Source organism: Rhizopus delemar, genomic scaffold (genome assembly GCF_000149305.1).
Source record: "Rhizopus delemar RA 99-880 supercont3.6 genomic scaffold, whole genome shotgun sequence".
NCBI lineage: Eukaryota > Fungi > Mucoromycota > Mucoromycetes > Mucorales > Rhizopodaceae > Rhizopus > Rhizopus delemar.
The window spans coordinates 2,859,621-2,887,610 of NW_027137832.1; the positions used below are offsets into that span (position 1 = coordinate 2,859,621).

Sequence of the window (27,990 nt, forward strand, 5' to 3'; positions counted from 1 at the left end):
TAGTTTATTTTACATATTGAATACAATTGCTGACACCGTTATCTTTTAAAAAGGATAAAAAAGAAAGTATGTTAAATACAATAGAATAGAAATTTACATACTCTCAAAACACAGGTTTCTATAAATCTGCTTCGCTTAAAGAGCTGTTTTCTCTTATTTCTTTTCCTCTCAATAGTTATGCGCAACATTTCTTACTTTCGAATTGTTTGTAGAAAAGCAAACCTTCTACTTTAATTATTGACTATTAAAGAACCATACAGAATTATATAATAAAAGCTATATATTATATGAATGCATACAAGAATTGATCTTTGTAATCATATGGACTAATTTTATTTCATAATCTCCTATACTGGATACCTCTATCTAATTATATTAACCAACACTATTCGGGGGGGGGGGCAACCATGTCAACAGAAACAGCTGATCTTGGATTAAAAGCATTCTTTTTAGTAGCACATGAAGAAGCTTATATATTTACTTGCTTTATAGATTCAAAGAGGTACTAAAAAAAGTTCTCCCTTAGTATAATCTCGTGTTAATAACAATTTATAAAATCAACTTTTAGAATAACAACCATGTTATTTCAAATAAATATCAAAGAATAGAAGCATGCTCCACTAACATCTCTAATAAACCTAAACAAAAGTCATACCATAGATTCGAAACTAAACAATCAAAAGCAGAAAGCATAATAGAAGGACGTGTAAATTTCATGACAAGAGATTTTAAATAATGAAAGCAGACCTTTGTTTTACCTTATTAAAAATGTAAATACCATTAGATAATAAGAGAAGCGGTAAATCAAAAGACGTTAGATGGGAAAATATATGGATTTAAAGTTTCATGTGGCCAAACCAATGGTTAAATTTGAATAGCATACTGCATTAATTCTAGTCAATGCACTGATACATAGTAAAGAGGGAATAAATATGTATTTATTGCTTTAAAATTGTCGAATGATGTCATGAATCAATTGAATTCTTCAAATTTTTCTAAAGCAAAAAAAAAAAAAATATGGTGCTATTCATATCATTGAACTCAGTTCCAAGAAAAAGATTATTAAAGGACATTAATCATCATCTTTTACAAAAGAAAAAGCTATCATTGATAATGTTGTCAGGTTCTTTGTCTAAATATCGCAAATTTATCTTACAAAGCTGCTTATCTACAGCTCATGCATAAAAAAGTATCTTTTTTTTAGCACCAACCTCGAATAGTAACACAAAAAAACTGGATTTGCATATAAAAAAAAAGAATAAACGCAAAAAAAGAAAAGGACTTATTAATTATTCCATCTGTTTTCTCCTTAACAATTATTGTTATAAAATAAGGTTGGATGATTATAAAAAAAATAGCTTAGGGCCACATTGTTAAAATTAATTTAGAAAACTTTTTTATTTTCTGTCCTGAACAATAGGGGTAGGTTAAAATTTTTCCGTATGAAATTTGTTACACACGTAATTCGGAATAAACCTACCCCCTATTTTTTTAAACGAATTAAAAATAACGTTTACTTTTATAGCAAAAAGCAAAGCAAGAAAAGAAAAAGGTTTTTTTAATATAAAATACAATATGAGTACAAAAAAAGTATTTTTTTTTAGTCAAAGGTATGAATTTAATATAAAAAAGGATTATAGGCCTTTAAATCCTACGTACATTTTATGCAGAAAACGGTTGTACAAATAAAAAATAAGCAAGCAAATACCTTGTCTATTAAGATATAAAGCTCATCTAAAAGAATAAAAATATATTATTTAAAGCTTTAAATGATCGGATCTAGTATATAAGAAAGATTAATAGCTATAATCAAACAAATAACTTTTTTTTCTGCATTTGTTTACTCGTTAGTCTAGAATGGCTTTGTCCTTTTATTTACCATCTCTTTATGGATAAATAAGTTTTTAAAGTTTTTAGGAACCTAAAAAATAAGGAGAATGACTCATCAAGAATGTGAAGAAAAAAATATTTAAAGAATTCTTTTTGCCAAAATTTTTTTCTTTCTTTCTTCATCAAATAATCACTCTTCTCTAAAACTGATGGCCTAAATACTTTGTCTTTTCAAATCTAAACTTGGTTCTTATGGTCTTTTGTCAAAAACTTCTCTTCTTAAACAAATGCTTTGCTATTTTTTTGTGTTTCAAACATACTTCTCTCTCTCTTTGGCCTCTTAAAACCTCTTATCTACTATCAAGTCTGTCTTTAATCACTGTTAAACTTTATGGCCTACATAATACATCTATTTTTTTTGTCTCTTTACATGGTATCAGTTATGTCAAAAGTTGACGTGCTCTCTTTTGTTTAACTTTCTATGGTCTCTTTGGTTTCATTCAATGCTAAACGTATCATTCCATTGGTTTCGATGGTTAAAAAAGAAATCATATCTTGACCTCATAAAACGGTAAAATTATCTTTTATATAACTATTTTATTAACATTTTTGAAATAGCTTACTCTGCCTGTCTTTGTTTGTCTTGGTCAAGATTCCTTCTTTACTACTCCTTTGACTAAAAAGTAATGTTCATAATAGAATTATCCTTTTTATTAACTTTTATTCTAGTTCAATAGTTATTCTCTTTTGTGTCAATATAAATGTCCCCCTTTAATGCTGCTTCTGTACTTGCTTTTATATCTGCATGGTCCGCTTGTTAGCAATCCTTGTAAAAGCTCTCTTTTGGTAGTCTCTTTATTATCTCTGTACTCTCTTCTCTTTCTATCTCTTTATGACCTCTTTGCTATGCTTCTAAAATCTGTGGCAGGATGGGACAATGATCTGCTGGAACTTGTAAGCTCTAAGGAGGAATGCGAACTCAAGTAAAGTAGCACCCGCTCTGTTCGTCCAAGTGACATACGGAAGATGTCTTAACATCCAAAGTACAGACCCGGTCACACTTTGCTTGAGAGAGGGTGATCCCTAGAAACAGGGTATATCTTTCGCAGAACATTCCAGACATAGACTTAGAACCTGACAGTGAACGGAACGCCCTTCGGGGGTACCACTCATATCCTATAGACTTGAAAAAGTGTTTATAAGAGTAACGTGCCACCAAGCTTAAACCTGAAAATTTTTTGACAATTTTCAAAAGCTATAAACTTTTCCTCAAATAATCCAACAATAAAACAAAGCCATAACAATTATTATATAAACCTTTCTGAACATTTCTTATGGGTTAGATTGTTATTTTTATTAATAATATTTTTTTTTATATCATTTGAAAACATGCGGTATTTCAAAATTTTAGCTGGCAGTCCTTAAGGGAAGACATATTTTTGAAACAAATTTTTTTAATACCGTATGGTACAGGACAGAGAAAAATGCAGTCACATATTACGTAATCAATATGAAAGAGCCCCTACTATAACATAGGTGCCTCTTCTCCCTTATTCATACTCTAAAACTATGCCTCCACTTAACGCTAGAAAACGATCTTATCTTAAAAAACATAGAAATGAGACGAACCAATTTGTCCCTCATTTAAGAGATCAAGACTGGGATATGAGCGATTCTGAGCTTATAGAATGAAAGCAGACTTTTGATTTTTAAAATCAGGGCAGTTCTCTAAAAAATGGAGAGCACAGCAAATTGGATTAACTCGATCTGGAGCCCCACAATACAACTTCCATTTCTTGCCTTCCAGATTATGTCCAATCCATAGACTTCTTTCCTCCAAAATTTTTCCTATTTCCTTGAAATAACGTACTTTTGTTATTTTCAAGTTGCCCTTCTTATCCCTTATCTTGGAGGAGGTGATCATAAACTCTGGCTACGTTTTTGAGTTGTATCCTAAATACCATTGCGAATGCAATTGGATCGAAATGTACTGGGGTGCAGCAAAAAGAGAAGCTCGCTTGAAATGCGATTACTCCTTTAAGTCTCTTGAGGAAAATATCGATTCCTTTTTGGATAAAGCCGGCGATCTAGCACATATACGTAGGTATTTTAGGAGATCAATGGACTTTATTGAAGCTTATAGTCGATGTACTGATGGCAGAGAAGTTGTTCAAGAGGTGAAAAAGTTCGTCGAGAAAAAGTATTTGTCTCACAGAAAAGTCAGAGTGCCTTCAGATTTGGTATAGTCAACAATAAATATCATAAAAATTAGGCTTTTTTTTAAGAAAAAAACGTCATGAAGTCCCTCTAATTTCAGGAAATGAGCAATGTCTACACTAAATGTCATGAGATGCCTAAAAAAAAAATACACCTCAACATGTCCACGATGTCAAAAAAAAAAAAATTGAAACAAAATTAAAATTTTTCAGGTTTAAGCTTGGTGGCACGTTAATTCAAGGGTGATTCTTTATTATTTAAAAAAAATACTATCTAAAAAAAAAAACAAAACAAAACTATACTTTCGAAAGAAGCTATTTACAAGAAGGTTGCTACTCATTCGTGGCTTATCATTCATAAAATTTTAATATCAATAAATTTTCGTTTTTCTCTGTTGACGACTTTCACATAATTCATTATTCCTAAAAAAACTGCCTTTTAATAAATGAAAGCATTCCTATAGTATTTTCAAAATGCTATTACCATACAGATGTAAGAAGCAAAAGAAAGTATCTTGTATTATAATTTCAATAACAAATAACTACTATAATGTCTGTTTGATGTTGCTTAATTAGTTATATAATAAAAGTTGTAAATTATACTAAATGTCTATGTATGAAAATAAATGCTTCCAAATATCATAGATTGTGTAAGCAAACAAGAAGGGGAAGAAGTATCCTTGAAACTATGAGAAGTTGAGCTTTTAACTTTACCTATGACTAAATTCATCGGTAATATCTTAGCGATCCAATAATGGTAAAAAAGACTTATTGATTATATTTATCAAGTAGTATATAAGTAAGGATGTTCTAAATCAGAAATGAGGAAATTAGGCTGCTTCAACTCTGCCTCTGGCACACAACATCTTTTCGAAATAGGTCAATTTGCAATTAAATTTGAAGCATTTAAATATTATTATATTATGTGATGTATGATCCTAATTCATAAGGCTTTTTTCAAAAATAAATCCTTTTAAAACTGTTATGAAAAAACAGCAAAGTTTTATACCATAAGCAAAAACTATACTATTGCAAATTTATAAAGAAAAACCGAATTATTTAACTTCAGAGGTGACTTGGGCTTTTGTTACAGGATGGGAACTATGAATTTTATAAGTTGCCATTGCAGTCTGCTCTTCAGAAAAAAAAACATCTTAAATTCTTTCATATTGTAAAGCATATATCTCAAAGACTCTAAATAAGAATGACACTTGCCAGCGTTATGAAAACCATTAAATTTTGTAATTCAGCAGAGTGCGCTTTCGTTTCTGGTAGTAGACAATCCAATAGGTAGCAATTGAATATGTGATGCGTAATAAATGAATTAAGAAGAAGCACTACTCCATTGTTCGTGACAAATAAAATTATATACTCAGTCTTTATTAAAAATAAACCATTATGTAATGCATATTCACAAGAAACTTTGATTATACTAGGAAGAACATACTAGGATTCTTTAACTAATTTAGTATAGCTTCATATTTAGTTTAATAAGAGAGAAAATATCATTTGTTAACGTGTACAAGTGTAATTTGAAATAACATTCATATAGCATTGAAGGCTATGACTGATTAATTGATAGAGAGAGAGCAGATTTGGCCATTCGTCTAACGGAGCCTCCATTTTGTATTACTATTAGAAAGTACTTTAGGTTTATGTGTCGTTCCTAACAGAATTGCTGTTGGTTCCAATCTGACGTCGGATGTGGTTCTGTTTTTAGTTTTGGTTTCAAAAATCGACTTCATAATATTACGGCCACGACTGTATTGATCTCTTGGCTTGAAGTAATATTTCTCAAATGTGCCACTATTTAGACTCATATTCACATGCATCTTAACTGTCTGGATGGAGGCACCTTTTGTCACTGCTTTTGTGCTTAATACTGAGCATAAAAAAATACGCCTTAAACTTAGTCGGACCTACTTCTACTTATTTCAAATCTAACGTTATCCAATTCACAATTGTTACAGGGAATACTAAATGAACCTTGTTAACTTCCGTGTGTAAAATGTTTGCCAAGAACTGAGTGTGATCTTCAGGTAATCCCTCGCGTAGATGTCGCGTACGATTACAAAATTGGTAAAGTGTGTACGCTGGGCAGATTTCCAAGTCTTCTAAAGCGCCTATTTTTTATGTCTTTGTATCAATCTTCTTTGAGAATCTTGCGATCATTGTAGCACATATGGGTAGGTCTTGATTCTTGTGCTTGAAGCTTATATCTCTGTATTGTAGCTTGCCAATATCCGATCACGGTCTCCATATGGATGCAATAGTGATTAGGAGAATTGTCTTTTGCTGTAATCTGTCTAATTCCAAATTGACTGTGTTACTCCAAGGGGAATTCATATCAAGAATGTGTTGAATATCATATATTTCTTGACTGCTATTAGGTATCTTTGAATAGTTCCGTCTTCTTGCTTAAAAGTATTGCTGTAAAATCCAACTAGAGGCGACGGCAGGCTTATCTGGATGTATGATCTTGTATACTGATGCTGCCGCTGAATGTATACAGTTTAATTTCTGAGGCGAGAGCTGTTTGTTTGCTATCAAATAATTAACTAGTTATATTAGATCATATTCCAATGGGTTTGCCTTTGGTGACTTTGATAAATACCACGAATCCTACCATCGCCATTGCAAATCGTAATTTTTGAGTGTGTTGAATTTATTTGACTGTTGTAAATAATCCATAATTTCACTTGTTGGGTTTTTTGATTCGTTTGGTACCACCTGATAACAGTCATGTGGTTAAGGACCATTGTTTGCAAAGCTTGAAGTTCATTCGTTAGATTAAACTCTCTTTCAGAACCACCGGCCACCAATGCTGACTTGGTCAGATCGGCGTGTTCAATACAGCTCCCATAACGTTGTCTGCCTTCAGTTTCCATAGTATTTTTGGTATCAGTTTCCAAGATGGATGCAAATATAAGACTGTTTTCATCCACTGTTGGTTCCATACATTGGTCGCTTCTGCTTGTAGGTCTAGGTTCAGACTCCAAAGCCGAGGTAGACGTGTATTCGCTCTCGTTGCGAAGGCATCTAGCTTTAGGGGACTCCACATTTCTTGTACCATATTGAAGAACCTGCGTGGTAGTTTCTATTCGTATAGTGGTCTTTTCTGGCGGCTCAACTGATCTGCTTTTATATCCTTTATAGATTGAATGTGCTTATACTGTACTTGAAGATTGTGCTTTACGACTATTTCTTGAACTTCCAAAGCAAGTTCTTGCAGCCATAGGGAGGCTGTCTCCTCCCTTGATTTCTTTGCGTACTTTAGTGCTGTGATATTGTTGGAGAATATCTTAATTAGCACCCCTTCGAACTCTCTTTCGTGATGTTGAGGGACAAAGGCAATAGTCTTCAATTCCCTCACATTGATTAAAAGATCTTTTTCTTCCTCTTTCCAATAACCTGCTGTTTCGGTGTGGCGGGATGCCACCCCCCATCCCGTGTCGGGAGCATCGACAAAAATCTCCGCATCTAGTTCCTTCGGTTGTTGTGGCAAAATTATTGGTAGTCCATTGAGTTGTGTTGCTCGTTGTAACAACCAGTGTATCTCTCTCCAGTTTTCTCGTGATAACGCACAAGGCATTTCCCAATGCTGATGCTGTCGACGAAGATTCTTTGTCAAGTCTATCTGAAGACATCAGAAATGTAGCAATGCTTCGTCAATTGCTGGTATCATTGATATCATTTTGGCTAGGAAACTCGCAATCCATCTGCAAGAGTACATCGTCATCTTCTTCTGCAATTGTTAGATTCTTGTTGTTAATCTTACCAATTTGGCTTGAGGAACACTGATCTTCAGAAATTCTTACGTATTTTTCGGCTCTAGGTCGCTCTTGTCGTAATTGATTAAATACTATTCTATTTTTGTTAAAAAATCGTATTGATCCACATTTCGCGAAGAGCTGGCACGCCTTCCACCTTGAAATGGTTGCACTGTATAAACTGATTGATCTTCCGGCAATGCAATATCGGGCGAATTTTGTTCAGTTCTTTTATGGTGAAAAATTGTAATAGGAACCGTTTGTCTTGGTTTGGAGACTGCTCGATTACCTTTGAAGTCAGGAAGGACTGCACTGCATTGTATACTACTTGCTGGTCTGGCTCTGATAGGTTGAATTCCTTCGTCTGTCATGGGGAATAGATGCCGAATTGAACTGTATGCGGTAGCCCTCCTATATAATACATAAGGCTATTGATGAATTGTTGTTTGCTACCAATTCTGCAAAAGGCGCTGTAATCAGCTTCCTGGAGGTGCTCTATCCTCTGAAATGGAACAATGGGCTGCTTGTGATATGTTTTTGATGTTTTTTATTTTATTTTTTTTTTTTTTTGCATTTTTTGCATTTTTTGTTGTTTTTCTGGTTTCTTCTTCATTTCTAATAAATTTGATAACTGAGTTGATAATTGGCTCAGTTTCTGGGTTGCGGTAGTTGTCTTTTTGAGTGTGGCGAGATCGTTGCCATCTTTGTCTAATTATTTGCCCGTGCCAAAATTGCAGACCGCGAGGCGTCGAATTTTTTTCAAGGATGTGGCATATTTCTTCTTCTAATCCACCATTTTCAATGGCGTGGTGGAATTCTTGACATATATCTGTCACAGCCCGACCTGCTGTCCGGAATCGATTTGCTCCCTTGGTGAAGGCCATAATCGTCTGAGTGACATCCATTTGATATTTCTTGAGCTCAGGAAGGTTGATGTTGTTGACCGTTCCTGGATGGGTCCATTTTATTTCCTCATATTTATTAGTTTCTTTTGCAAATTGCTTGAGTTTTATCTTGAGCGCATTCTTGGGAAAGTATTCTAAGTCATCAAATACCTCGGTTGGGAGGCTGTGGTCTCCAACTGATTCATTTTCGAGGCCTTGTTGCTTGAGTCCTCTACTAAGCTCGAAGATTTCTTATATTTGTTCTTGAGTAAGATCATTGATATTATTCATAGTTAGTCCACGATGCGCGGCTTAGAAAGATATAAAGGAACAATAAGATAAAAAAAATATTTTATTATTATTATTATCCGAGAATAAAGCGCGGCTGGGAAGCCTACAACTACATCTGAAGTCAGAGTGGAGCCAACGGCAATTGTGTCAGGAACGACACACAATTTTTGAGTGACTCAATACAATCCTTTGGACTATTTATGCAAATATCACAAAATAGATGCAAAAAAAAAAAGTTTAAATACAAAATGGAAAAGAAAACGTTCTATAGCAGTTGCTTAAAATAAAATTCGTGTGAACCTGAATGATTTATAACAGTGGTGTCGTGGCGTAATGGATAAAGCATTAGACATCGATTTATAACCAAGTCTCAGACCTATAGTCGTCACCAAAGCCAAAAGATTTTTTCATTTTTTTCTCAAGGGGTTTTTTCTCTTTTATTTTGCATGTATGAAAAGTCCTCTGATTAGCAACAATACCTTTACAAATCTTATTATTGTAGTTCATGGAAAGATACCATCACATTAACATGTTATTAACATTTTTGGCATCAGTTCGAGATGAGGCTTGACCGATAAAAAGGTGACAAAATGCTTTTGGCCTGCTGAAGGACTTAGAAAGGCAGGGGATTAGACAGTCCAAGCAACCATTGACGAGACTTGAAAGCTATATTTGCTTTGACAAAACGCCTTTCGCTGTGCGGTAGCATTGATGCTATTGCTCTTCAATTGGCAGTCCTCTTGGTTGGTATTGTCATCCACATCTAGTTTCCTCAGCTGCCTTAAACAAAGTCATGGATGTACAAGACATTATCTCACTAGGAAGTTAGGCTTCGTCCGAAATGTTCCGAGCTCATTACCAACGCAACCATATGGCCACAGTCATTTTTGCTACCACGATCCTAGATCATGCTGACGAGGGCATGGATGTAGTCTATGATGCCGATGAAGAGCTGATTTTAGGTTAGCAAATATTAACCTTCCTTACTTTATAGACGATCATTTGATTTCTTTCCACCCTACATTTATTATTTAACCGAGCTCAAATCTATTAAGAATGTCACTGATAATTTGTTTTTCCTTTACATATTCTGAATTCGCTTCAATTATAGAAATAAAGAAGATGCTAGCAAATATTAACCTTCCTATATTGTTCTTCTTGACAAAGTATTCAAAATAATCATCTGTAGTTTCATAAATAGCAACTTACAAGTTTAATTGTTCTAATGACTTTATAATTTTATCTATTTTAATATCTCATTATAGGCAAAAACATGAATTATTAAATGGTTATAGAGTAAGAAATGTTATTTTTAATAAATATGTTGTTTGCTCCAACCAAAAAGGCACCAGTGATCTTTAAATGAAATGAAATGTAATAAACCAAAATGTAAGGAATCAAAAACAATGTAAATGATAAGCTGATTGGCTTTCTAAAACTACAATTAACAAAGAATATTTTAGATGATGAGCATAATAAAAAAAACTGGTTAATTGTGTATAAAGCTTATCTGATTGAGCTGGATGTTTAACTAAGCAAAACCAATAATGAAAATATTTATTAACAGTTTAACAAAATAGTATATTGCGTTGCATGTATGCAAATGAATATTTACCATATTACAAGATACGTAGTTTATTATGAATTTTTATAATGAACAGAAGATTCAGCTTCCTCTTTTTCTTCCGGAAGCAGTATACCATATCCTGAGCCCTTAATTGGTTTTTGAATATCAAAATTCACTAATTCACTTAAAGGCACTCGGGAATTGATATCGTCAGAAAGTAAAATATGCAATGAATACTGATCATGCTCATCCTTTAACTTTCGTATGGTATCAACTGCATTTTCCAGCTCATTCTAAATATGTTTTAAGTAAAAAATTGGACAGTTATTAATGGATATTATTTACTTTCAAACACCAAATTAGGTTTCCTAGATCAACAATATCTTTTGTTGCAGTTAGATCTGTGGGCACTGTGCACTTAAATATCTTCTTAGAACAATATAGTTTTGACGAGCAAAGCTCAAGAGACCATAAATGTACCATGTTATCTATGATAATAAAGATACAGTAATTAAACAGTTAACAATTTACACCATTAATATTCATTAGCGATGAGTAACACTTACGTCTAGCATGTAGGAACGGAATTTTTAAACTGATTGCTGTGCGTTCAGATCCCCAGTAATACTTTTTGTATATGTCGTTAAACATTGTTAACGCTCCAAAGTTCGATTTGATGTGGTCGAGTCCGTATTTTCCTGATTCGTTATGGAATAGCTTTCCTGAAGTTTCCAACAGAAAAACCTCGACATCACCAAACAACACACAACCATCTACCTTATTCTCTTCTTTAGAAAAGCGCAGAATGTACTCCCCAGGCACAAACTTCAAAGCATGTGTCTTTACACTGTCTACGGCAAGTTCAATGATTGGCCAAACCATACAATAGTTAAAGTTGGCTTCATTGGTGGCAAGTCGTTCATATAAGTTTGGCTTTCAATAAACCCACAAGCTAAATAATTGGGAAAATTAGACATGTTTATGTTACAAAAAATGGATATTAAAAATACCAGAGCTTGAACAAATCTTTTATAAATTCTTGAGAGAGTACATCTAGAGCTCGTTCTTCGGCTTCTTTTGAATTATTGACTACTCTCTCAATAGCCTCCATGTTACCCTGAAGAAGTTGAATATTGTTAAAATTCATACAATTTTTTCATTTTTAAATTAATCATATTGGCTTACAGTTCTCATGGCACTAATCACAACACTTGTATATTCAGTGCATCCTTTGAAAGGTGTTGTTATGGTGTGATTGTCTGTATTCACAAATTGCATTAATTCTTCAGGAACACGGGGATTGCATTTTATAGAATATCCGCATTCAATTATGTGATATTTTTCCAAGCAAAAATCATGGCTAATGTTGGAATCAAGATATTGGCCCCAGGCCTCCCAGACATCCTCTTGATCATTTATATTCCAACAGCCATCGCTCAAATGGTCGATTTTTTGTTTCTTGCTTGCTGTACTACTAACATTGTTGTTAATGGTCACGTCGCCGAACACCGTGCCATTGTTTGTTTCGATGTTCACTTTATAACTGGTTCCTGTGCTTTTCGTTCTTCTTGCACTTCCCTATTATATAAATAAACAATATACTTTTTAGTTGTCTTCTTAAAAGAAATAATAATTATGTACTTTGTAATTTTTCAATAGTTCTCCTACTTTTCCTTTAATGTTAATAGGAATATCTTCATTTGCGACAATTTTTTGCAAGCCTTCTCTATACTGCTTGATAATACAATTGTGTGTGATATTTAGGTTTTCTGACAGGCAATAATCTTCGTAACCTTTTAACGTCCATTCACTCAGAGTATATCTAGAGAAAAATTCAGGGACAGAAGGATCCAAAGTGCTAGGGAAAAAATATGTATCTGACATTGTTGTGGAAAATAAGAGAAGATGTTTTGTTCACAAAATTATATATGATTTTATTTAATATTATATTTCCAGAGTTTATATACTTTTCATAATGTAGATATTAATATATACTTGTCAGGATTTATTATATACTCGCAAATAGTATTAAAATCCTTTAATACTCTTTAGTTGGGAGTTCAATAATTCTAGCTAATTCTTTTATTAAATTACATTCTTTGTAATAGTATAAATGCCTATAATCTTTTATTTAAATAAACATCAGTCAATCATCAAGTATTGTTCTCTCTGTTAGACTGTCCGTCTATTCCCATCTTTACTTATCTTTGTCCCGTTCTTAACAACTATTGTAAGTCCTATTTGCAGTTCACACCTTCAAGCCCTTAGCGCCACATTCTCATGTCTCTTTTAGTTGTCTATCCAAGCTTCTTAGTTTCTGTACGGTTCTTTCATTTTCTCTTCCCTCTAACTTGACAAAGCAACTCATTACAGTACTACGTTGTTGGCGAAATGTCCTAAACATTATGCAGATGGCTAAATATTAAATGTTATTATGCAGATCTTTACATGATTTAATATAAGCACTTGCTCTTCATTCACCAGTCTATTTTGGTAGATATACATATATGATAGTAAGTCTACTTTTCCATATGCTCACACTATTAATCGTTAATAATGCTTAATTGCTATAAAATGATTATCTTTGGAGCACAGTAGAAGTGTTAAATATTTTAAGATGGGATATAAAGCGATGATCTTGTTACATAACGATACTGACTTTCATTTAAATTTTTGAAGAATGTAAATATTGCTGTGCAAATAAAAAATCCATAAGGACATGAGGATTTAATGGTAATATGGTTGTTATACGTTTAAACGAGAGTTTTATTTATTTATATTTTACAAGACCACTGTGGTCGCATGATGACTTTTAGTCATCGCTTTGCACAGGTCAGATCAAAAGGAGATATACAGCTAAAACCAGTATAATTGTTATAAGCTATTTTCACAAATTTATTAGAGCATGAATTGAACGAAAAAAAAAAAAAAAAAAAAAAAAAAAAAAAAAAAAAGTAGATGACAATACCAACCAAGAGGACTGCCAATTGAAGAGCAACAGCATCAATGCTACCGCACAGCGAAAGGCGTTTTGTCAAAGCAAATATAGCTTTCAAGTCTCGTCAATGGTTGCTTGGACTGTCTAATCCCCTGCCTTTCTAAGTCCTTCAGCAGGCCAAAAGCATTTTGTCACCTTTTTATTGGTCAAGTCTCTTATCATCTACATCTTAAAAGTTACGAGCAATATCAACCAAGAGGACTGCCAATTGAAGAGCAATAGCATCAATGCTACCGCACAGCGAAAGGCGTTTTGTCAAAGCAAATATAGCTTTCAAGTCTCGTCAATGGTTGCTTGGACTGTCTAATCCCCTGCCTTTCTAAGTCCTTCAGCAGGCCAAAAGCATTTTGTCACCTTTTTATCGGTCAAGCCTCATCTCGAACTGATGCCAAAAATGTTAATAACATGTTAATGTGATGGTATCTTTCCATGAACTACAATAATAAAATTTGCAAAAGGAAAAAAAAGTCCTAGTGAATAAATGAAAAATATTTGGTTTTGATGACGACTGCATGTTTGAAATTCCGTTATAAATGGATGTTTAATGCGTTGTCCATTACGCCACAACATCAGCGTTATAAATCATTCAATCTCACACGAATTTTATTTTAAGCAACTGCTATAAACCATTTTCCTTTCCATTTTGTATTTAAACTTTTTTTTTTTGCATCTATTTTGTGATATTTGCATAAATAGTCAAAAGAGTCACTAAAAAGTATATTTGACCACAAAAATATATTTTTAGTTTTCAAAAATTATATTTTCCAAAAAAGTCAGTTTACCCATATTGGGCAACTCTGATGCTACTTGGGTCAATAGACCATTTAACTTTTTGATTGGCTATTTATTTTTATTTTTTTTTTCTGAGTGATTATACTATTGCCGCCTTTTGAAAAGAAAAAAAACCCGCCCTTTGGGCTTTAAGAAATCGCCCTTTAGTTTTCAAAAGATTGTCTTTTGAGATTTAAAAACCTGTCCTTTGAAACTTATTTATTGGCCGCTATTTTTTAAACCCCGCCCATTGGCGTAAAAGCAAGAGATAAATTAGAAAAAGCAGAAGATACAATTTCCCTTTTTATTATTTCTTTAATGTCAACATCTGTTGTCAAGCACGGCATCACCAACAATGAGATTCAACCTCGACAAAAGAGATTTAAAGTAGGAAGAGCTTGTTTTACTTGTCGAGAAAAAAAGATCAAAGTAAGATTCAATGTGCTCTTATAAATCTACTTTCCCTTCTTTGTATTAACAGCATTTTGTACATGTAGTGTGATGGAGTGCAACCTTGTATGCAGGTAAAAATGAAACTTGCATTCTTTATCATAAGCTCATATCTATTTATTAGTGTAAAGGTAAAACAGTGAGAAAGAAAAGCAATAATAATTAAATGCTCACAATGTGTTACTATATTTATCAGCTCGAAAAAGACCTTGTACATTTTCCAAAGATGGAGCGTTAGATACCGCAGAGGAAGCTCCAAAAGAACAACCAATAAAAAGGGTGAAAGCAAAGAACAACCAAAATGTTGAGAAGCAAAGGACGGCAGAGATATTAGATAAATTAGCCAATATACTACCAGGGGAAGGCAAAGAGGGCAAATGGGAAATTGACGATAGCAAACTGAAAATAAAGCCAGTTTATGAATTTGCTGCAACTTCTGTTGAGTTACCTTCCAAATCAACACAGCAACAGTTAATTCAACTCTATTTTAAGCATGGTTACTCAACTTTTCCTATTTTACCAAGAAAATTATTTTTGAAACAATTTGAATCAAATAGCGAAGAGGAATTAACTCAACCCCTATTACTTTATGTTTTGTTTGCATTTGGCGCTCAATATCAACCAAAACCCAACATACATCTAGCTGATGGTTATTTTCGACATGCAAAGAACTTGTTAGATAATGCTCTGAATCATCCACGATTAAGTACAGTGATTGCGCTTGCTTTGATGAGCTTGTATGACGGAAATAATGAAAGGACAAGGGGAACAATCTATAGCGCAATGTCATTTCAAATGTGCTTTGATTTAAATTTGATGAAAGACTATAGTGGAGATGCTGGATATTATAATAATGGCAGTGAATGGAACATTGAAATATTGGAATTAAGAAAGAGAATATGTTGGGGATGTTATTATTTAGATAAAATGATACATATTCAAACAGGTCAACCATGGATGGTTAGAAGTAGAGATATTCAATTAGACATGCCGTTATTACAACCAGGCGATGATGTAACAGAGCACGAAATACTTGAAGTGTTCGTGTCTAGTATAAAACTGCTACAAATGGGTGAACGTATATTACAACCTGAGCAACAAGCTGTCGTTGTAGACCATCAAATGTCTTCATTTAACTCTGATAATGAACTGCTACATTGGCTGCGTTCATTACCACCTCATCTGCAATGGACAACTACAGCCTGTATTATACCACCTATTCCACCACCTAACCCACCAAGAAGCTCAGCAGTTTGTCAGTTACATTTAATTTATAACCTGATCGAATTGATTGTATTAAAACCATATACAACTTCGCATAACAAATCCATTCAGCAAAGATCAATTACTGTATCCACTAACATTATCAGACTAATTACTTTATTAACCGAAAAATCAAACTGGATACTGAGCTATACCTTCATCTTGAGCGCGCTGATGGAGGCCATCAGAATTCAGTTGAAATATTGTTCAAGCGAAATATCAAGCTTAGCAAGACATGCAAGATACATGTTTCAACAATCTATTCAGCTTTTACAAGTGCTGTTATTATCAAGGAATAGTTTGTATTCGACAATACATGAGTTTACAACTAAGTTAAATCAACTATTGACTGAAAAACAACCTCCAGCTCAAGAAGACCATACTATTTATGACATATTAGATCCATTTGTATTACAAGAAGATCTGCAGCGCAACAACAATAGTAATAATCCTTGGTCAATTGATGTGTCTTCTGTTAAAACAAAGTCATATACAACTCCTTCTATTTCTACTCAGGCGCATAACATTTATAACAGCCACTATCATGATAATCTATTTCACACTTCTTGGAGAGCGGCGATGACGGTGGATAGAGCACATTATCCATCTACAAAAATCCCTTTGGATTTTTTACATGTTGAACAGGACCATCCTCATCCTCACCCTCATTCTCACTCTCATCATCATCATCAAAAGCAAATCAAAACAAATCAAGATTATCATCATGAGCTATCAAGTGATCAATTCGCTGCACTAGTTGCTCAAATACAAGAAACTAACGAAAATAGTAGTGAAGGTAGTCACAGTAATAATCATGACAACAGTAACAGCAGCAATAACAGTAGACATGACAACAGTAATAATACCAGTCATACAAATACACCGAATAATGACGATTTACTATTTACCTTATTATCCGAATCACGGCAAAAAGATGGCCATCAACCACAACATAGACAATCATTCTCTCAACATCCGTACATGAACGTTGGCTTGGGTATTTATGCTTCTGCACATCAACATCATAGTGATGTGATCCGTCAGCATATTCCTGCTTCTTCATCAAATAGACCCGTCATTCTCACGCATCAAGGACAAGTCATTGTGACTGACAAAGCTAATAAGCAGAAATGAATTAAAAAAAATCACCATGTTTGGTAAAATTTTAGGTTTATAATTAGCCAACCATTTTAATGATTACGTGATGTAATTTTTGCAATTTATTGTTTCATTTAAAGATCAAAAATTCTTTTTTCTGCTTTTTTTTATTTGTTTTTATTTTTATTTTTACTTTCTACAAAGAAATGACAAGCAATACTTTGTTTTCCATATTTGAAAAAAATAGTGATGCTAAAAAGCCAGCTATTATTATTCCCAAATCTGCTTCTGTGCCAACAAGCATCACGTATCAACAGTTGTTGGATATTATTTACGATTTTTCTAACAAGTTATCAAACTTGGTCCCAGCAGATTTTTTAGCACCCGGAAGATCCATCTCTATCAGTTACCCTAATTCACTTGAGTTTGCTGTTTCCTTTTTGGCTTCTACTTTTATGAACTTGGTGGCTTCTCCTTTGAATCCAGCCTATACCGAAGATGAATTCAACTTTTATTTGGAAGATGCCAAAAGCTCTGTTCTTATTTTACCTAGAGGCTCTTTAGCCAAGAAAAACAATCCTGCCGTCTTGGCAGCCCAAAAACAAAAAGTATTTGTGGTTGAGATACACTGGAATGGCTCTGAATTGGAAATGAATGCTGTCGTGCCACCTCAATTTAATCAGCAAGCCCGTCGAAAAATCAATGGTTTCATACCTAAACCTGATGAACCTGCATTATTATTGCATACAAGTGGTACAACAGGAAGACCTAAAGGTACATAAAATGCATGTGAAACCAAATGTCTTCCTCTCACACACTAAAATAGGTGTTCCTTTAACTCATCTTAATTTGTTAACTTCCATGCGTAATATCGTCAACACTTACGAGCTTAACAAGCAAGATTGTACTCTCCTTGTGATGCCTCTTTTCCATGTTCATGGTCTGATCTGTGGTTTATTATCCACCTTGTTCTCTGCAGGAACTGCAGTGATTCCCGAAAAGTTCAGTGCCTCTCACTTTTGGCAAGATTTTAACGAAAATAAGTGTAACTGGTACACTGCTGTACCCACCATCCATCAAATCTTACTTCGCAATCCACCCAAAGAAGTTCCCTCTATTCGTTTCATTCGTTCCTGTTCTTCCAGCCTTGCCCCCTCTACCTTGGAGGCGCTCGAGAAGCATTTCAAGGCACCTGTCCTGGAAGCCTATGCAATGACGGAAGCATCACACCAAATGACCTCTAATCCATTACCTCATCGAGGTCCTCACAAGGCAGGATCTGTCGGTCTTGGTCAGGGCGTTGAAGTAGCCATTTTGGATGACCAAGGTAACCCTGCTGAACTAGGTGAGGTCTGTATCCGTGGCAAGAACGTGACAAAGGGCTATTTGAATAACCCAGAGGCCACTGCAAGCTCATTTACTAAGGACGGTTTTTTCCGTACAGGCGATCAAGGCAAAAAGGATAAAGATGGTTATCTGATTTTGACTGGTCGTATCAAGGAGCTGATCAATCGTGGCGGAGAAAAGATTTCCCCCATTGAACTCGACAGTGTTTTGTTGAGTCACCCGAAGATTGCAGAGGCTGTAAGCTTTGGTGTACCAGATGATATGTATGGTCAGGAAGTACATGCAACTGTCGTTTTGAAATCAGACGTCAAGGATAGCGAGAAAGCTATAGAACGTGAACTTCAAGCATTTTGTTCATCGAAATTAGCTAAATTTAAAGTACCAAAGCGCATCTATGTGACAGATATCATGCCAAAGACTGCTACTGGTAAAATTCAGCGTCGAAAAATGGTGGACGTCTTCTTCAAGGGCCCTGCTAAACCTCAAGCGAGATTGTAGATTACTTTATATAAAGTTTTGATACATACAATAGACTTATAAATTCATTTTTGTGTATAATTGATTGTCTTTTTTTTTCTTTTTTCTTTTTTTTTTTTTTTTTTTGCATGAAAATCGCCGAGTACACGGACCTTTATTCTTGTTTGAAAGACATCAATAAAAAAGAGTGGTATACAAATGCATATCGATTTTTTTATTCAACCGTAAAAATAAATGTATACACTAAGGCAAAATATGTTGTTTTACATCACCTCTTTCCAGTGATCTTGTAGCAGGCTAAACTTTCCGTGTTTTGCTGTATGATTGTGAAACCGCCTTTTTTTATCCGATCGTCCACCTCTTGCATTCTCTTTTATGTTTCCGTTTTACCTTGGTTAACCCGTTTTATTGTTCCTGGTGGTAGATTACCAAACATTTCATGAATTTCTGCTCGATCATCACAATGTTGTAATAACTTGTATTTTTCTTCTTCACTACCAATAATCCTCAACAATTCTTTTATATCTCCTTTACAATATTCATCGGCCCATGCTATATGTTCCCCTACCAACTTTGTCTGATAAAGGTACTTTGAAAGACTTAAAAACTCGTGTCGATCCAATGTATCATATGCTTTGATCAAGACTGTTTGTGAGGCATATACATTTTTAGAGAGTTCGACGGCGATGGTAGGAATGATGTGCTCATGTTCTTCAGTTTCTTCATTTGATTGTAAAGCAGCTGCATTAAGCAGGTCTTGAAATCTTGTTTTGTTTTTTGAGCTACTTTCTTTTGTTGAACAACTATCACCGGTAAAGCACCCTGAGCAAGATTGGCAGCTCATGTTTGAAAAGTTTTTTTGCACTTTTCAAGCTTTGACAAAAAATTTTACATTTATGGTGAAATATAATCTCAGATAAGGAGCTACTTCTTATTGGCTCAACTGAGAGTACATTTTGTTCATAAAATGCCACTTAGAAGAATTCGACATTTTCTTGAAAACGTTGGTCAAATTTTTGAGAAAACTTGGTCTCTTTTTTGAGCATTATTTGATCATTTGTTTGAAATCCAATTGGTCCTTTTTGTAAATATTGTTTATTTAAAAAGAAATAAAAAGGCTGAATTATATTTTTGAGGTGAACAGTAGGTATTGCTTCACCAATTTACATAAACTTGAATGATTTGTTATAAATTGATAAATTGATTAAAATTGCTCGATTTGTTTAACCACAGCATCTTTCCATCCTATCAACTTGGGTATTTCTGAAGTGAATTTGACAAGTTCTCGAGCCGTTCTGGGAACAATGATTGCTGCATGTTGGATCCTGAATGTAACTTCTTCATGTACTACGAGCTCCTCAAAAAACATGGTATTTTCTATTTTAGTACTATTAGTATGAATACTCAATTGAAGGAGAAGGGGATTACCATAAAACCTTATGCAAAATATTTGTTTTTTGACTTTAGTAGGATATCCGTTCATTACATCAATCATCATGCTGTAGAGTTTCTTCACATCACATCGTTCTTTTTCTGGAGTAGTAGCGTCATTCACTCCGCCAGAGAACTCGACAAAGCCAGGGGATACTTTGTGATCACCTGTTTTAAACAGTACTCCATCCCACTTTGTTTTACTTGTGCCAAAATATTCTCTTTCAAGCCAACCTAATTCCACAATATCATTCACAGCCAGAAACAGCTGATTAGTGACGACGATGCTTGTCTGTACTGCTGCTGATCTTTCAAGTATGGTACTATTTAAAGGATTTTTTGGTGATTCAATCAAGTCCAGGCTAAAAGTTGTATTAATAAAAGTAAGGTAATGTGAAACGGCGTGTTAAAAAAACCTTACAAATGCTTAACTAGGTTTTCTATTAATCCAATATCATAATCACTAATGACACCATGGTCTTGCTTATATCCATTTGCGTACAATGCGTTGCGCAGGTTTTTGCAGGAGTAAACTTTAACATCTTTAATTGCTTGGATAAGGTTCTTGGCACTTTCGGTGATTTCTACTTCTTTGACATCTACAGATAATATGATGTTTTCATATTCTTCTTCAGTTGTACACATTTTTAATATATTTCGTACTGAATCTGATGTTAGATTTATGACACCTAGTTGAGCTAAGCTGTATAGAAACTTAGTTAGAATAGTATATACTGACGAAATTACGGTTATAACTTACTAGTCCGATGCAAGCTCAATTGTTTGCGCCAGCGTTTTTGTCAAGCTGTTTAAAGTTGTTAAGTCAGAAGATGTAGCATCAGAGGTTGTACAGTAGCCGCTCTATTTAAGGGTGTAATTCTAAAGAACGACACAGGTCCCCAGCATAAATACCACTATACCACTATTCTATTTAAGGGTGGAACGCAAAAACTTTTTACCACTAAATAGAAGATTTTTTATAAGTAACAGTTTTTTGGAGTACTCTAACAATAAATTTTTTACTTTGTAAAATAAGATCGAAGATCTGTTTGCTCTTTTGACTTGTTTAATTCAGCACAAGAGCCTGCCAATGTCATTCGAATTCGGCGATGTAATTTACGATCAAGATCGTCCAAAGGAACTTCGTACATGAGAATAGTTTCATAGGCTTCTCTCAACCGTTTTTTACACTCTACTATATCGACACGCTGCTCATCTTGCTCTGTACTATCATTTTCTTCTATTTCATCTATGTTGCCTTCTGCCGTTTCTTCATTATTAGTAGTGCTTGTTGTATAACATACTATCATCTCGCTTTCATCTGCTTCAAGGTTCAACTGGCTAACATCGGTAACTTTGTTGTCAAATTTCCTGGGGAGATCTGGGAGCATTCCATTTATTGTTTCTGGTTTTACTTTAAGCCATGCATTAGCTAGAAAAAACATAGCCTGAGCTTGATCCATTTTGTAAACATTCGGATTATCCAACTTTTTACTGATATACAGACATAGAGCACAGTCGTACTGCTGGACTCGGAAGTGTGCCTTAAAGTTGTCAATAATTCTTGTACATACAAAATATTAATGAGAAAACTGTAAAACAAAAAGACAGCTTATATAGCATTTTATCAACAAATAATAGGTTACCTGCATCAAGAGCTTGTAGGTTGCTAGTCGTGTTTGCTAGGAGAAATATCAATTTGATATTGTTGAGTGGAATTCTTATTTTATGAATGGACGCATTATCCAAAAGAAGACCAATTTTTCGATTCTTTCTTCCAAAGGCAACATTTAACTTTTTCACGTATGTTGTCATCCAAGCATTAGTAGAATAGTGGTATTCAACTTCATGTTTTTTTCCAATTGCAGTCATGGATAACAAATTAGTTCTTGCTTTAAAACATTTGGGGCTTTTGTGTTGCCCTTTATAAGTCTCATCCGAGTTACAGAGCAATCCAACTGTCAGACAGGTTTTACTATTCTTAGACCATCAAGCGGCTCGGAACATATGGTTCTTCTTGGTGGTTGCTGGTAATATAAACCTGTTTCATCAAAGTTCATGATATCTACAGGATCATATGGCTCAAGAAGTTCCTCTATATTCCTCAATTTGTTCTGAATGTTTTCAGAAGAGATGTCTACTGAGGCACTTTCACCATGCATTGGCCTGCGTTTTAATCCAATTGGCTTAAAAAGTTTGGTGAGCCATCCAGAAGAAAATGAAATTTCATTTTCAAGGGTTCTATACTTTGCTCAAGCAATAGGTCTTACATATCGAAGGATTGAGTCTCGATTGACTGGCAGATTGTAATTGATCATGTCTGCAACAAACTTTACTACTTCATCATCAAGTTGAGGATAGCAGGTTGTTTTTAGACTTTTGCCATTATTGACAACATTAATATTACTATATAACATTTCAGCATTGTTGAGAATGTTTGATATAGTCTGTTGTGCAAGTGGTTGATCTAAATTGAATTTCTTCATAGCCCATTCACTTAATTCTGTTTGGTTAAGTCGATCAGTAGCATTTTGATCCAAAAGCTCAATTTTTTGAGAAAGAAAGGCGTACACGTTTGTTATTTGGATTTTTTTTTATAGATAGAATTTAAACAAAGAAAATAACTTTTGTTATGTCATATATTTATTCTCATCAAAACTATTTTGGGCCTACGACTCGTATATTATCCTTCCAGCAAGTTTGATCAAGACTTAAGCAAGTTTTGATTTGTTAATGTTCTTACACAATTATCAAATCTATACCAACCGACAATGGCCTATGTGGAAACATGTTGTACAAACATGTCTATAATGTAGCTACAATACATAAAGTGACTTCGTTGTTTAGCAGCCACGAAATTCGATTTAAGGGTATGTTCTATTTAAGGGTGGATATTCCAAAAATTTTGGCCACCCTTAAATAGAGCGGCTACTGTACTGTATTCAGGCCTATTTGTTTATTCCAGTGCTCTTTGTATACCATGCTGTTTAGAAATAGTTAGTAGATTTTAAGCTTTTATATGATTTGGATCATAATCTTACATCCTAGAATAATACAAAACTATATATAATGCGAGAGATAATATCTATAAGCGTTATGTTGAACAATGAAATCATTGCCTTCCAGAAACTGCAGCTTTAATTTCTTATAACAATCAATGTCTGAACGATACCGAATTATTTCTTACGTATAAGGATTTAAAAGACTATTTAGGTAGTTTATTTGAAAAGAACAATACTGTAAGTGCATAGTGTATAAATGTATTCTTGATATTGTATAATCTAATAAATTTATTTTATATGATTGCAACTGCCACTCGTCTTATTCGAAAAATTAATAATGAAAACAATAGTCACCGTACAAATACTTCATATCAGAGCGCCTAATCACATTTACTATTACATGCATTTTGTTTTCCATTTTTTTCTTATAGATAATTTGCTAAAGATACACGGCTCCGTGCGGCACATAAATAAAACCACCATTTACAAAAAAAAAAAAAAAAAAAAAAATGAAGCACGCAAATTTAGAGGAAAAAGCCAATATATTGATGATGATGACTGTAAATATGCATCCAATGGCGGTGAAAATATGGATACCATTAAAAGAGGTTTTAATGTTGTTGGTTATTGGAATTTTTTTACTTTTATTTGTTTTCTATATTACCTCTTATGTAAATAAAGCGAGAAAAAAAAATATCAATGAAAGTGCTTACTTCTTTGCCCTCGTCATCAATATTGCCACTACTGCCCTCGTTAAAAAAATAAATAAATGGCATATAAATCAAAAGCACTACAAAGAATACAGATGATTTGGTAAATCAAATGGTAAAAAACTACTGTTAATAATTTGTACTTTATTTATATTTTACTAACAAAAAAAAACTAGTCTGTTTCTTCAGTATGATATCCGCTTCGTCTAAGAATAGAACAAGAATTAGTATCTCACATACCAACTTTTTCTTTTTTTTGTATACGTACCTCATTTCAGCCAAAACACGACGAGCATTTGTCAATTCAGCATCCAGCTTCAAAATCTTGACTTGTTGTTCCATCTCTCTGCGCTTGAACTCGTGCACAGACAATTTATTAAAGTCAATTCCCAGTTCTTCCGTCTTATTTTGTTGTGCAACAAGGCCCTTGACCTGTTTGACTAGTTCTGCTGCAGCATCTTTGACTGCTTTAGCGGCCATCTCCAGTCGCTCTTGAGTACGTGACATAAATGATGATTTAACACGAGAGGCAGAGACAAGTTGAGCGGTTGCGGCAGACACTTCATTGGAGGCAACGATCAATTGCTCCAAAGAGTGTGTTTTGCTTATCACACCATCGGCAGCTTCTACCAAAAGGTTTGTCGCAACCGCAACTGCCTTGGCTGCAGTGATTAAACCTTCTGTCCATCTGTTGTGTTTCTTGTAGAAAGCAGCCTTTGAAGAGGAACCACGGCCCTGAGCGACGATTTCTTGCTGAGATGCTGTAGCACACTTGATAAGATTACCAATAGCATTAGTAAGAGCCAAAACGGAATTTAAGATCAACTGATGAACTTGAATATCAGTAGCAGAAAATGAAGGGTTGGCGGGACGACGCATCAATTCTTGAATCTTGGCAGTGGCATCTTCAATTGCACGAGCAGCCCTTGTCATTTCTTGTTCAACAAGGTCTCCCACTTCACCTTCAGCTAATTTATTAATGTCTGTAGCACCCGTCAAAATCAAATCTTCAGTCTTTTGTGACAATCTCGTGAGAGCTTCTTGCACTCGCATGTCTCCTTGGATCACAACCTCGGGTCGTTGAGCAAGTGGAAGCATCTTTAGATAGGATGACATAACACTACTGAAATATTGAATCACAGCTTCAGCAGACCCTTTACCAAGTCTCACGAGCTGTTCACCATCCTCATCATGCATGACATACTGGGTGATTCCCTTTGAATGCTGAAGGACATCAATGATGGTATCAGAGAACTCAATTGCACGAATAATTGTGCTGGTATGGTCACCAGAATTGCTACCATCCAAAAATCTACTAAATGCAGACATGAATTCGACAGAAGTAATACTTGCTCTTTCAATCATAGACAAAGCAAGTTCTGGTGTTGAGTTTTCATTGCCATGTTGACTATCCAATTCATATATACTGTCATTAATCTTTTGTACACAAGTACTCAGAATAGCATCTGAAAAAGAACAAAGCCATTAAGAAATTTGTAGTAAAAAAAAAATGTATTTAATTTACCTAAAATTTGGTTAAGCTTATCAGTCTGTTGAATTTCTAAACGATTAAGCTCTTCTTGAAGATCTTGTTGTCTGTCATTCTATATCAAAAGGAGGAAAGTTAATCCTTTTTTTTTGTGCGTACAGTAGTTAATTGTATTCACCTGTTGTAATTCTGCAAGTTGAGCAAGGCATTCATCCATACCAGCTTGTAAAACAGCAATTTCTTCATCTTTTTCCTAAAAAATAATCTGAATATATGATTTCTTGGTAGAGTTACACTAAACTTACTTGGCGAACATGATCCAGCTCAGCTTGTTGGTCTCCAATTTGCTTGAGAAATTCATCAATCAATGCTTGTTTCTCAATTAAACTAGCTTCCAATTCTGACTTTTCCTTATTGAATTTGGCAAGTAAAGCGCTCACTTCATCTCCTTTAGATCTTCCCATATTTTGCATTTGGTAACGGGAATCATCTAATTCACGACGTAAACGTTCAACTTCACTGCGTTGATCCTGCAGAAAAAAAAATTAATAGATGTTATAAGTGCGATGAAGAGGTAATATTTACGCCTTGAAGACGAGCCAATTCATTACGAGCCCTGTCACGTTCACGAATTAAATCAGCCAATTCAATATTTTTTGCACGCATATCTGCTTGCATACGTTCCAATTTCTCTGTAGCCTCCTGTGCAGAATTGGCCTTAACCTGAAGACCTTTATATTTGTTCAATAAATCAATATGCTCCTTTCTCAATTGACTGTAAAGTTTAGCCAAGGCTTCATACTTGTTTTTCCACATTTGTATTTCATCTAAATGCCAACAGATCAAATTAATCTTTTATAAATTCATCACTTTCCTTTCTTTCTTACTTTGAAGAGAGCGAATCAATTCATCTTTTGATTGATCTCTTAATTGAGCATTCGAATTGACGGAGGATAGCTCTTGCTCGAGAGCCTTTACCCTTCTATCATATTGCTCAAGCATCATTTGATTACGTTCAAGCTGGTTACGTGCATTCAAAAGCTGCATTTCGAGCTCATTGATTCTTCCAGCTTGATGATGCTGCATCTGCTGTCTCAAGAGTTCTTCCTGTCTTTGTCTTTCACGTTCAGCCAGCAATCGTTGCTGCTCCTCAAAATCTCTTTGCTGTTGAAGTTGCATCTGTCTCATCTTTTCTTGCTCCTCTGCTCTCTGTTGAGCCAATCGTTGCTGCTGTTGGTCGTATTCACGTTGTTGTTGGGCTTGTTTTTCCGACCAAAAATCAATGACGGGTTCGGGAGATGCCTGAGGTGGAGGAGGAGCCTCAATACGAGCTACTTCAGGTCGTTTGGGAAGCTGAGGTGTACTAGGATCAATCAAAGATGGTGGATCCTGAGAGAGCTTGGGAACGTTGATAAGACTTGTCAAATACTTTAGATTAGAGCATTCATAGTAAAATTTCAAAAGCGCATAATGTTGTGTGTTGAATTTTTGTCTCAAAGGTGCAAGGGCGTCGGAGGAATCGGTTCCTACATAATTCTGCAGATAAGTCAAACTTACAAAAATATCATTTTTCGCTTTTACTTTGATGCATAGCTCTTAACATGCTTGTGATAAACTTGTAGATGCCATAGCTTTCTTCCACTAAAGGTACAAGAGAAGCAATACGACATTCATTGTTTGAATGGTGACGGAAACTGGAAAATACAACCTTTTGAAACTTGTCAATATGCTCTTGTAAATCCATCAAATCATTGATAGTTTCAAATCTAAAATATGCTTTAACACAAGAAAAAACCTACAAACTCTATATTTACCCTTCATTTGGGTCATCAATGTTTTTCAAGCTGATATATTCTTCATAGTCAAAAGTGCCGTTAAATTCAGGATGAGTACGATGATATTGAAGTTTGTGTAAAAGAAAGTCGACATAAACACGAATTAGTGTACCGTAGCCTCTTATACCATCTCCATTGACACTTCGAGCACATGTCTCTAACCATCCTGTCTCTCTAAGAGCATCTTTAATGACCTATAACAAGAAAGAAAATAAGCCATTTTTGGAATAGTAAAGCATGCCGTCATTTTGTTACATTTGGATGACCATCTTTAATAACTTTATGAACTAAAATTAAAGCTTTAAAGGCTTGAATTTCATCTGACAATAAGGGTTGGACTTTTAAGATATTCCAAATAAGAGCAGAGCTTCTGTGGTCCCAGGTATAAACAATGCATTCTTTTCATCATAAGAAAAAGTCAATGTATACGTGTGTGCTTTTCTTGAAATAAACTTACTTCTGACATGCTTTTGCTTAGGTGCAGTTTCATCAACACTACAGGCTTTTCTTATACTTTGAGCGAGTTCAGATTCTGCCTTTTCAGCAGAAAGGTAAGACATT

General features: G+C 34.5%; 10 protein-coding genes across 10 annotated transcripts; 3 read left to right on the forward strand and 7 right to left on the reverse strand.

Annotated features, from left to right (window-relative positions):
* Window positions 1-2,311: 2,311 nt before the first annotated feature.
* RO3G_09106 (uncharacterized protein) lies at window positions 2,312-2,817 on the forward strand (the record flags this gene model as incomplete). The annotated part of the gene is made up of 3 exons (XM_067663691.1): window positions 2,312-2,365; window positions 2,449-2,513; window positions 2,568-2,817. 3 exons carry the CDS (start codon window positions 2,312-2,314, stop codon window positions 2,815-2,817), a joined length of 369 nt encoding a protein of 122 aa, XP_067519792.1.
* A 998-nt stretch (window positions 2,818-3,815) lies between these two features.
* On the forward strand, window positions 3,816-4,265 carry RO3G_09107 (uncharacterized protein; the record flags this gene model as incomplete). Its single annotated transcript, XM_067663692.1, has 2 exons — window positions 3,816-4,070; window positions 4,260-4,265. 2 exons carry the CDS (start codon window positions 3,816-3,818, stop codon window positions 4,263-4,265), a joined length of 261 nt encoding a protein of 86 aa, XP_067519793.1.
* Window positions 4,266-6,613: 2,348 nt separating this feature from the next.
* Window positions 6,614-7,282, reverse strand: RO3G_09108 (uncharacterized protein; the record flags this gene model as incomplete). Its single annotated transcript, XM_067663693.1, has 2 exons — window positions 6,614-7,143; window positions 7,225-7,282. The coding sequence occupies 2 exons, from the start codon at window positions 7,280-7,282 to the stop codon at window positions 6,614-6,616; spliced, it is 588 nt and encodes a 195-aa protein (XP_067519794.1).
* Window positions 7,283-10,629: 3,347 nt separating this feature from the next.
* RO3G_09109 (uncharacterized protein) lies at window positions 10,630-11,209 on the reverse strand (the record flags this gene model as incomplete). The annotated part of the gene is made up of 3 exons (XM_067663694.1): window positions 10,630-10,851; window positions 11,039-11,046; window positions 11,125-11,209. The coding sequence occupies 3 exons, from the start codon at window positions 11,207-11,209 to the stop codon at window positions 10,630-10,632; spliced, it is 315 nt and encodes a 104-aa protein (XP_067519795.1).
* A 516-nt stretch (window positions 11,210-11,725) lies between these two features.
* Window positions 11,726-12,442, reverse strand: RO3G_09110 (uncharacterized protein; the record flags this gene model as incomplete). The annotated part of the gene is made up of 2 exons (XM_067663695.1): window positions 11,726-12,136; window positions 12,200-12,442. 2 exons carry the CDS (start codon window positions 12,440-12,442, stop codon window positions 11,726-11,728), a joined length of 654 nt encoding a protein of 217 aa, XP_067519796.1.
* A 2,203-nt stretch (window positions 12,443-14,645) lies between these two features.
* RO3G_09111 (uncharacterized protein) lies at window positions 14,646-18,983 on the forward strand (the record flags this gene model as incomplete). The annotated part of the gene is made up of 6 exons (XM_067663696.1): window positions 14,646-14,756; window positions 14,825-14,843; window positions 14,974-17,037; window positions 17,222-17,246; window positions 17,386-17,912; window positions 17,965-18,983. 6 exons carry the CDS (start codon window positions 14,646-14,648, stop codon window positions 18,981-18,983), a joined length of 3,765 nt encoding a protein of 1,254 aa, XP_067519797.1.
* A 352-nt stretch (window positions 18,984-19,335) lies between these two features.
* On the reverse strand, window positions 19,336-19,806 carry RO3G_09112 (uncharacterized protein; the record flags this gene model as incomplete). The annotated part of the gene is made up of 1 exon (XM_067663697.1): window positions 19,336-19,806. One exon carries the CDS (start codon window positions 19,804-19,806, stop codon window positions 19,336-19,338), a length of 471 nt encoding a protein of 156 aa, XP_067519798.1.
* Window positions 19,807-20,166: 360 nt separating this feature from the next.
* On the reverse strand, window positions 20,167-21,038 carry RO3G_09113 (uncharacterized protein; the record flags this gene model as incomplete). The annotated part of the gene is made up of 2 exons (XM_067663698.1): window positions 20,167-20,755; window positions 20,815-21,038. 2 exons carry the CDS (start codon window positions 21,036-21,038, stop codon window positions 20,167-20,169), a joined length of 813 nt encoding a protein of 270 aa, XP_067519799.1.
* Window positions 21,039-21,412: 374 nt separating this feature from the next.
* Window positions 21,413-21,544, reverse strand: RO3G_09114 (uncharacterized protein; the record flags this gene model as incomplete). Its single annotated transcript, XM_067663699.1, has 1 exon — window positions 21,413-21,544. One exon carries the CDS (start codon window positions 21,542-21,544, stop codon window positions 21,413-21,415), a length of 132 nt encoding a protein of 43 aa, XP_067519800.1.
* A 2,733-nt stretch (window positions 21,545-24,277) lies between these two features.
* RO3G_09115 (uncharacterized protein) lies at window positions 24,278-27,989 on the reverse strand (the record flags this gene model as incomplete). The annotated part of the gene is made up of 11 exons (XM_067663700.1): window positions 24,278-24,311; window positions 24,374-25,571; window positions 25,631-25,709; window positions 25,773-25,847; window positions 25,900-26,124; window positions 26,180-26,325; window positions 26,482-27,120; window positions 27,176-27,360; window positions 27,409-27,623; window positions 27,685-27,716; window positions 27,887-27,989. The coding sequence occupies 11 exons, from the start codon at window positions 27,987-27,989 to the stop codon at window positions 24,278-24,280; spliced, it is 2,931 nt and encodes a 976-aa protein (XP_067519801.1).
* Window position 27,990: the final 1 nt, after the last annotated feature.